The 9,529-nt window shown below is 45.4% G+C and overlaps 3 protein-coding genes and 1 pseudogene across 3 annotated transcripts; all 4 read right to left on the minus strand.

The window, feature by feature from the left end:
- Positions 1-238: 238 nt before the first annotated feature.
- On the minus strand, positions 239-2,172 carry LOC147420867 (uncharacterized). The gene has a single exon (XM_086504694.1). It carries the CDS (start codon positions 1,855-1,857, stop codon positions 1,507-1,509), a length of 351 nt encoding a protein of 116 aa, XP_086360820.1. The 5' UTR covers positions 1,858-2,172; the 3' UTR covers positions 239-1,506.
- A 1,936-nt stretch (positions 2,173-4,108) lies between these two features.
- Positions 4,109-5,505, minus strand: LOC147420868 (uncharacterized). Its single transcript, XM_086504688.1, has one exon. The coding sequence runs from the start codon at positions 5,475-5,477 to the stop codon at positions 4,704-4,706; it is 774 nt and encodes a 257-aa protein (XP_086360814.1). The 5' UTR covers positions 5,478-5,505; the 3' UTR covers positions 4,109-4,703.
- A 14-nt stretch (positions 5,506-5,519) lies between these two features.
- Positions 5,520-5,990, minus strand: LOC147420869 (uncharacterized). Its single transcript, XM_086504689.1, has one exon. The coding sequence runs from the start codon at positions 5,988-5,990 to the stop codon at positions 5,520-5,522; it is 471 nt and encodes a 156-aa protein (XP_086360815.1).
- A 980-nt stretch (positions 5,991-6,970) lies between these two features.
- LOC147420870 (uncharacterized) lies at positions 6,971-7,310 on the minus strand (annotated as a pseudogene).
- Between the last annotated feature and the right edge of the window lie 2,219 nt (positions 7,311-9,529).

The following is a 9,529-nucleotide window of genomic DNA, read 5'->3' on the forward strand; positions in this document are numbered from 1 at the left end:
CGATATTAAGCTCTGACACATTTTTTCCGACCACTTTTGTGGACTTTGCTTGCATTTGTGTGTGTGTGTGTGTGTGTGTGTGTGTGTGTGTGTGTGTGAGAGAGAGAGAGAGAGAGAGAGAGAGAGAGAGAGAGAGAGAGAGTCTTGCGACACTTCATAATTTCACTCTATTTTATTAAATTTAACTCTATTTTTTTTGGGGGGGGGGGGAGAGAGAGAGAGAGAGAGAGAGAGAGAATGCAAAATAACTAGCTCCTTTGTCAAATGCTCCTTTGTCTACTGCCTTCAGGCCAGTGCTCTCTGACTCGCAGAGAGTGCTTTGTATGTGCGTGAACGTTCCAAGTAACCTTCCTTGTCTTTACTTGCATCCAACCTTAGCAAGTGTTTTTGGGCTTGACTACATTCCATAACCATTTCTTCTTGGTGCTACACTTCTTAGATCTTTTGCAAGACATGTGTTTCACCGAAAAGCATTCCTTCGCACAACAACAAATTACTTCTTTGAAAACTTTCCACTTGCATTCTAATATTGGGAGAGAGAGAGAGAGAGAGAGAGAGAGAGAGAGAGAGATGTGAAAAGTTATAGGTATTAGCACCATAATGCTCCCATGCTTTGTAAGAAGCTACTATAGCCGGCAGCTATCACCCGCAACATGTCACGTTGAAAAGGGGGAAGTTGGAAAACCACCAGCACACAAACTGAATGCCTCTCTATAGCCCAATGATGTCACAACACCCCTATCTCCTAGCAAACACACACATTGATACACAATCTGCAAAAGACTACTGCCTCAAGCCCTTTCCCAACCATTCCGTCTACCCACACCCGATCACAAAACATACAATGCTAACTTCTGCCTTCGAACCTTCAAAGCACCATATTTTGCATCTCAAAACCGGTTGACACATAAGACTCTTGTCCGATCTCTCACATGTGCAACAACCACAACTACACAACTCAATATCCACACATAGCCTTGGAGAATCCCTGTTAGGAATCCACTTTACTACAAACCAATATCTTCTTTGCATATGCTACAACCACACAGGAAACTCACATGCATCTAATAATCGTAGACCTTAACATATGTGGACATGGGAGAAGGGGAAAGATGGAGAATATTTGCAGTCGACATCAAAGCCTTCTTTTGCAGAGCCTCTCAGCATGGGGCTTGTCCCTTGCTTGCTTCTATAGTGCCAACCCTCTCGGTCTTCCCCTTCCTCTCCAAGTTGGTCCCCTGTAGAGGACATAGTGCCACTCCCTCATGCAGCTCTAAGTGCTCCCTCCCAACTGCGCATTCTAGTTTCTCCCCTGATCAAGCTTGTTACCCAGGTGCAGCACTTGGCTCTCCTTCTCTGTTCATACGGCGTTGGCTCCCTCTGGCCCCCCTTGCTCTGTCATCTCCATGCCATGCAAACTGGCATGTTCAGCTCAGCCCTGACCTGCTTGTTCTCGGCTTCCTCAGAGTGGCGCCCCTCTGGCGGCCCTCAAATCCCCTCATGAGCCTAGCCCATCTGCCCGCGCTCTGGCCCTTCTGCCCATGCACCATGTTCCAGCTCTCCTCTTTGATGGCGCTGCCCTGCAGTCCTCTTCTGTCTGTAATCGGCCACCCGACCGCCTAGCAATCTGCACCACCCCGTGGCTCTCCTCTTTTGGATGCTCTCCCACTCCAGGCGACCTGCCTCTCCCTCTCTCTCTCTCTCTCTCCATCCACGTCCACCCCACCTATGGCAGCCCACCTCCTCAGCCTGTTCGCCCTGCTCGTCTCCTTCTCTGCCTTCAAAACCACCCGCCTTCTCTGGTCTGGCGTGCTCGAAAATGGAGCCCACCCTCCCTTGCCTTGCCCTCCTCTGCATGCGGCATCACCTGGCCCTCCTCCATGCACTCGGACCCCCACACAGATGGTGTCCTGCAGCGCCACCTTCTATTTCCAGACATACGTTTTTTTTTCTTTTTAATAGCTCAACGCTATTCTTTTTTTAGGTCTTGCTTGGCGACCGGTCCCACACCACTAATTGTCGACTTTCATTTCCCTTTAAAAAAAACTCCGTCGTCCAAATCGTCGACAAACACGAGCTGTCAAGGCTTCCGATCATAAACCTGCTAGACATTGGCCTTTAAGTATATAAAACACTTGAGTTTGCCGAACACGATCAATCTCTGCATACATATCATGATATCATCGTGAGCGAGGATATCCACTCACCCCACTTTAGCACTTCTAAAAGACCCAATCAGTTGAGCCTGAAAGTCCTCTTTGGCCTGCCAAGAACTGCATTTGGCATACATATCACAACTGGATCTATCGAACACTGCACTAATCACCTGCTCAAGCACCTTGCTATCTGCTTGTGAACTTCCATATGTACCAGCTTTTGAGCTCTCCTTGGCCGACCAAATCTGGCTGCACCATCATTTCCCACCCCCTTGTTGAGCATTTATGCTCAACCATAGCATTATTTAGGTAAAGTAAGTTTGTATAGAGAGAATGACATAAGATAGGTACATAGACTGCATAAGAAAAATGATGTAATGGCTATATAAATAGGATAGAGATAGAGAGAAAATTTTCTGCTAATGCATCACCCGACAGGGTCAAATGGAAAGCTCGAATCTTCCCCAAGCATGATGTATAGTCCACCTGGATAAAAAACAAAACAATGGCCATGGCCATCCACCTGTAAAGCATGTACAATATTGAAGCCTCTCTTTGCACTTGTATGCCAATAGACAGGCCACCCTAACAGCTCTTCATAGCATGGAGCTTCGTCATTCTGCATCCATAAGCGTTCATGCCAACCATAAGAATACTTTCGATCACTTGAAGCACCGGTACCACAAGCCGCTACCATGTCCTCTGCTACAGAACCCTCTGTCATAATAATCAATATCTAATTTTCCTAAATGATTTTCTCATATTAAACTGATCATTTAATGTGGGGAAGGCCAGGGGAGAAAAAGCTAGAATATTGGTTAAGCTAGCAGACCGGCCACAGTAGGGATCCAAAGGAGGGAAAATAGGGATCCAAAGGGGAGGCCACTGCAAAAGAGCCATGTGCAACAATGGGCTAAAAAGACCCTAAGGTTCAGCCCATTAAGACTTCCAAAATGCTAAGGTTCCAAAATTCAAAGGTTGTGTCCAAAAGGTCAACCCTAGGGAAAATTGGATGCTTAGTGTGTGTACAAAAGTCTTCTTCAAAGCCTACAAAGGAGGGGGCGAGCCCATTTAGTAGGGGATGAGAGAGAAAGCCACACACACACACACAGGCTCCCTTTACACAAAGGGAATTAGGGACACATGTCAGCTCCCTAGGCCAGATGCCCACAAGGGGTGCCCAATTCCTATTGGAAGACCCTTGAAGTGGACCAATGAGAATTAAGCTAGAGTAAATCTAGTTTAATTAATTTAAAAACATTTAATAAAAGAAACCAATGAGAATTAAGTCTCCTAGAAGACTATTGGGCAGTCTCCCAAGGGGTCCAATGAGCATTCAGGAGCCCCATGGCTTGCCTGATTCCTATTGGCCAGGAGGCAAAGGGGTCCAATGAGAGTTTAGTTTAATTATTTAATTACCTAAAGCTCTCACAAAAGGGTAAAGGGGACATATGTCAGAAGGCTATCACTTATGCTGCTTAATTGTAATTGGCTTGACTTGGGGAGGGCCAGTGAGGCTTCAGGAAGAGCATTTAGCAAGAGGGCTCGCCGAAGAGAGAGGGGGGGCTGATTTTTGCTTGGTATTATCACACACACACACTCACACAAGCTCATGTGTGAAGAAAGAGAAGACCATCTCTTCCCAAGCTTTAATGGAGAACTCATCACCTACTCCAAGCTTGTGAGATAGAAGCCTACATCAACACTCTCTTGGCATGTGGATGCAAATCCAACCAAGAGCCAAGCTTCAATGCATGCTCATCTCCTCTACCAAGCTAATTACTAAGCTAAGCTATGCTACATATGAGTGATTATGTGAGGAGATGTACATCTTTCTCGTAAGATACTCCTTCTTCCTCTCAATCTACTCTCATACCCTGTTAGGTCTAACCATCTTCGAAGGTGTGTGAGGTCTTGGGTCTGAGAATGGGGATAATTCAAGTTGTGTTTGATTAAGTGTTTTGTTTAGTGCATGAAGCTTCCATCTTCATTGCACTAGCTAGTCTTGAAGGAACACAAAGAATTGTATTGTACAATGTCTCTCTTGATGGGAGAAACCATAATACAAAGCCTTTTGGAGGGGGGACCGGCTCCATGCAAATCCGGTCCTCAACTATTGTCAATAGCTTAATTTCTCTCTCTTTTGAAAGTATTGTCGATGCTATCTAACTAGGTGTTATGCTTTTTGTTGCTCTCTCCACCCAAGCACTCTTGTAATTCTCATTAGGAATCTACTCTAATGAAATGCCCACTATGTTCATGCTAATTTCCGCTACACATAAGTTATTAGGCCATTAAATGTTACACCCTCCATAGTGTAGTCCACTTCAAAAAAACATTGCCACTAATACCAAATACCTATAAAGCAACCTCCAATAACACATGTATCCATAGCATCACATAAAATAGCAAGACCTTGCCATTTGCCTCCACTTGCTGCATAGCAAAGAAAACTTGTTTGCCTTGCACATCTATATCCAAACCCTCTGTAAATGGCTCCAAGGCCAGCTTTTCATACTCAGGAGTATGACTTGCTATAGCTTCAACCTATTCAAATACCTTATCACCGGCAAGGTTGGTGGAACCTTCCTCTCTGCATGGAACCTCGCTCTCATAGGTTGCACCTGTATCAGCTCCCATAGAGTTATCTGCCGAAGCTAGCTCTCCACGGCTACACACAAACTCCAAAACTTCAAAGTGCACCTCAACATGCTTATCAAGGCAAGGTTGCCCCACCCCCTGCATAGATAAATCAACTTGATCTACCACAGCTTCTGTTCCTAGCTCATGCAAGTCATCCTCAGAAACCTGCTCTTCAATCAAACTTGATGCACAATCAAACCACATTTCTTCTAGCAAGCACTCACCACCACTAGACACAAGAGATGGCTGCTCGACTTGCCTGTTCACACCACGCATATCCACACTTGCACTATGCTTCTCCTCGACCTTCAAATGACTGGAAAGCAACTCGTATACATCTTGCTCCACTTCATCTACATGAAAAACATCATACCTTTCATACCTAGAAGAAATGGATTCTGTCTCCCACATGCTATCTGTGTCCAAACTGCTGCTGGAGCTATGAGAACTGTCGGACTCCTCTTCTGATCTTTCCGATTCTTGCACCTTTTCTGTCAGCCTCGTTTCTAGCTCTATAACTGACACCTCTTCTTTAAGATCTTCTATCACCTCATCCTCTTGAGGTAGCAAACTAGGTGGCACTCTGAATATGACCCTCTGTATCTTTTGAGACCTGATTGGCACTTCTTCTACCTTTTCTAGCCTGGCATCAGCTTCACATGATTTGATCACATTCATATCAATAAAAATAGGAGCTTTTACCTCTTGATGCTCATCAATCTATTTGGGCCTAGATCCACTTGCTACCATGACTGCCGACTGCAGCAATCCTGCCTCCATCTTCTTCTTCATCTTTCGACTCTTTGCTCTGGCAACTTGGACAGCTTCATCAAAGGTCCTTGGATCTTCATAATCAACTCTCTCACGAACATATGGATGCAAGCAAGATAGAAACCTTTCTCGCTTAAAATATCTCGCATTTGTTGCTTGGGTAGCAGTCGCAAAATCCCCCCAATAAGCTTCAAATTTATCAACAAAAGCATCAAAATTTGCACTTACTTCCTGTTGCAAGCCTTTGAGCTTTGCATCTGGTTCCGAATCCGACACCACCTTTCGATACCTTTGTAAAAAGTGCTCTCGAAATCCGATCCAGTTCTGCTTGTGCACCTCTTCTAAGCCATCGAACCAAACTTTTGCTTTACCTCGCAGCACCAAAGGTAGAGTTCGGAGCTTTGCTTCATCACCTGGCATCTGCAATACTACCAGCTAAATAGCTCAAAATCGCAATCCAATCATTTGCATCTTCATCTCCTTTGAACACCGGACCAAACTCCTGCTTCATCTTGATTCACAAACACTTTGTTAGGAAGCAATCAGTGGATCCTCAGTGGGGGCACCACAAGATGTAAAGGGGGAAGTCGGAAAACCACTAGTACACAAACTGAATGCCTCTCTATAGCCCAATGATCTCACAACACCCCTGTCCCCTAGCAAACACACACCTTGATACACAATCTGCAAAAGGCTACTGCCTCAAGCCCGTACCCAACCACCCCGTCTACACACACCCGATCACAAAGCATACAATGATAACTTCTGCCTTCGAGCCTTCAAAGCACCATATTTTGCATCTCAAAACCGGTCGACACATAGACTCTTGTCCAATCTCTCACATGTGCAACAACCACAAATACACAACTCAATATACAACAACACACATAGCCTTGCACAATCCCCAGTAGGCATCCACTTTACTACAAACCAATATCTTCTTTGCGTATGCTACAACCACAAAGGAAACTCACATGCATCTAATAATCGTAGACCTTAACATATGTCGACATGGGAGAAGGGGAAAGATGGAGAATATTTGAAGTCGACATCAAAGCCTTCTTTTGCAGAGTCTCTCAGCATGCGGCTTGTCACCTGCTTGCTTCTATAGTGCCAACCCTCTCGATCTTCCCCTTCCTCTCCAAGTTGGTCCCTTGTAGCGGCAATAGTGTCACTCCCTCACGCAGCTCTCGGTGCTCCCTCCCAACTGCGCATTCTAGTTGCTCCCCTGATCAAGCTTGCTACCCAGCTGCAGCACTCGGCTCTCCTTCTGTATTCATACGGCGTTGTCTCCCTCTGGCCCCCCTTGCTGTGTCATCCCCATGCCATGCAAACTGGCCTATTCACCTCAGCCTTGACCTGCTTGTTCTCGGCTTCCTCTAAGTGGCGCCCCTCTGGCGGCCCTCAAATCGCCTCATGAGCCTAGCCCATCTGCGCGCGCTCTTGGCCCTTCTGCCCATGCAACATGTTCCAGCTCTCCTCCGGCAGCCCTCTCCTTTTTGTAACCGGCCACCCGGCCCCCTAGCAAGTTGCGCCCCCCCGTGGCTCTCCTCTTCTGGATGCTCTCCCTCTATCTCGCCATCCACGGCCACCCCACCTTTGGCAGCCCACCTCCTCAGCCTGTTCTCCGTGCTCGTCTCCTTCTCTGCCTTCAAAACCACCCGCCTTCTCTGGTCTTGCCAACCGGAAAATGGTGCTCACCCTCCTCCGTTCACCACCTGGCCTTGCCCTCCTCTGCATGCGCCATCACCTGGCCCTCCTCCATGCACTCGGACCCCCACACAGATGCCGTCCTGCAGCGCCACCTTTTATTGCAGACAGACATTTTTTTTCTTTTTAATAGCTCAACGCTATGCTTTTTTTAGGTCTTGCTTGGCGAGTGGTCCCACACCACTGATTGTCGACTTTCATTTCCCTTAAAAACAACTCCCTCGTCCCGATCGTCAACAAACACGAGCCGTCAAGGCTTTTGATTATAAACTTGCTAGACATTGGCCTTTAACTATATAAAACACTTGAGTTTGCCGAACACGATCAATCTCTACATACATATCATGATATCATCGTGAGCGAGGATATCCACTCACCCAACTTTAGCACTTCCAAAAGACCCAATCAGCTGAGCTTGAAAGTCCTCTTTGGCCTGCCAAGAACTGCATTTGGCATACATATCACAGCATCGAACACTACATTAATCACCTATTCAAGCACCTTGCTATCTGCTTGTGAACTTCCATGTACCGGCTTTTGAGCTCTCCTTGGGCCGATCAAATCTGGCTGCACCAATGTCATCCCCTCCCTCCAGGCTCCAATAGCCTCGACTTTTGATGCCTGCCATAGCTGCCCAATCCCCACTTTCTCATGATTGGGTGTTGCCCTCTTAGTGAGGTGTGGACCTTGGGGTTCTACAAACTATAGACCACACAAGAGAGAGCAAGAGAGAGCCGCAACCACTTGCAATTGTGTGTGTGTGTGTGTGTGTGTGTGTGTGTGTGTAGGAGTTCTAAATAGATACATATGCGCAAACAAACACTACCTAAAACCATATTAGGCATCTTGGAGACATGGTGGAACTTACTTCTCTCCATGTTTCAATGGAGCCTATCTAGGAGAAATGGTGAAGTTTCCTTCTCTCCACGTTTCAATGGATCCTATCTTGGACAAGTGGTGGACCTTTGTTTCTCTCTATGCTTGAATAGTTAGCTTGGACAAGTGGTGGATCTTGGAATGAAACTCCCATATAAAACATATCATGGGCATTTCAAGTGGCAAGAAAGAATACCATATAAGATATAACCTTATAGGTTGGACAAGTGGTGGACCTTAACACATTTTTTTTCTTAATATAATGACATAGAGTGTACATGAGGTGAATCTTGAAACCAAACCACTCATGCTACTAGGGATAATAGGTTAAACAAGTGGTGGGCCTTGAAATAAAACCCCCTAGAGTGTTTCAATGGAGCTTAGCTTGGAAACATGGTGAAGCTTGCTTCTCTCCATGTTTCAATGGATCTTATCTTGGATAAATGGTGGAGCATCATTCTCTCCATGTTTCAATGGAGCCTAAACAAGTGGTGGACCTTTGTTTCTCTCTATGTTTGAATAGAGTTAGCTTGGAAAAGTGGTGGACCTTGTAACAAAACCCCCATGTAAAACATATCATGGGCATTACAATTGGTGAGAAACAATACCATTCAATATATAACCTTATAGGTTGGACAAGTGGTGGACGTTAACACCCAATTATTCTTAATATAATGACATAGAGTGGACAAGTGGTGAACCTTGAATGTAAACCCCCCATGTACAAAATATCACTCATGCTACTAGGAATAATTTGGTATTAAGGTCCATGGTTCAATGGAGCCTAGCTTGGAAAAGTGGAGGACCTTTGTGTTTCTGTATGTTTCAATAGAGTTAGCTTGGACAAGTGGTGGACCTTGGAATAAAACCCCTATGTAAAGCATGTCATGGGCATTACAAGTGGTGAGAAAAAATACCATTCAAAATATAACCTTATAGGTTGGACAAGTGGTGGACCTTAACACCCAATTCCTCTTAATATAATGACATAGAGTGGACAAGTGGTGAATCATGAGACCAAAACTACTAGGGATAATAGGTTGGACAAGTGGTGGACCTTGAATGTAAACCCACCATGTACAAAATATCATGGGTTTTGGGTATTTCAATGGAGCCTAGCATCTTGGAAACATGGTGGAGCTTACTTCTCTCCATGTTTCAATGGAGCCTATCTAGGAGAAATGGTGGAGGTTTCTTCTCTCCATGTTTCAATGGAGCCTAGCTTGGACAAGTGGTGGACCTTTGTTTCTCTCTATGTTTGAATAGAGTTAGCTTGGACAAGTGGTGGACCTTGGAATGAAACCCCTATGTAAAACATATCATGGGCATTTCAAGTGGTGAGAAGGATATGATTTAAGATATAACCTTGTAAG

Source organism: Adiantum capillus-veneris, chromosome 28 (genome assembly GCF_014529385.1).
Source record: "Adiantum capillus-veneris isolate H3 chromosome 28, ASM1452938v2, whole genome shotgun sequence".
Taxonomy (NCBI): domain Eukaryota; kingdom Viridiplantae; phylum Streptophyta; class Polypodiopsida; order Polypodiales; family Pteridaceae; genus Adiantum; species Adiantum capillus-veneris.

What these genes read in the sequence shown, in the direction of transcription:
- LOC147420869 (XM_086504689.1), bottom strand. Translation starts at nt 5,990, where the DNA reads ATGCCAGGTGATGAAGCAAAGCTCCGAACTCTACCTTTGGTGCTGCGA.
- LOC147420867 (XM_086504694.1), bottom strand. Translation starts at nt 1,857, where the DNA reads ATGCAGAGGAGGGCAAGGCAAGGGAGGGTGGGCTCCATTTTCGAGCAC.
- LOC147420868 (XM_086504688.1), bottom strand. Translation starts at nt 5,477, where the DNA reads ATGAATGTGATCAAATCATGTGAAGCTGATGCCAGGCTAGAAAAGGTA.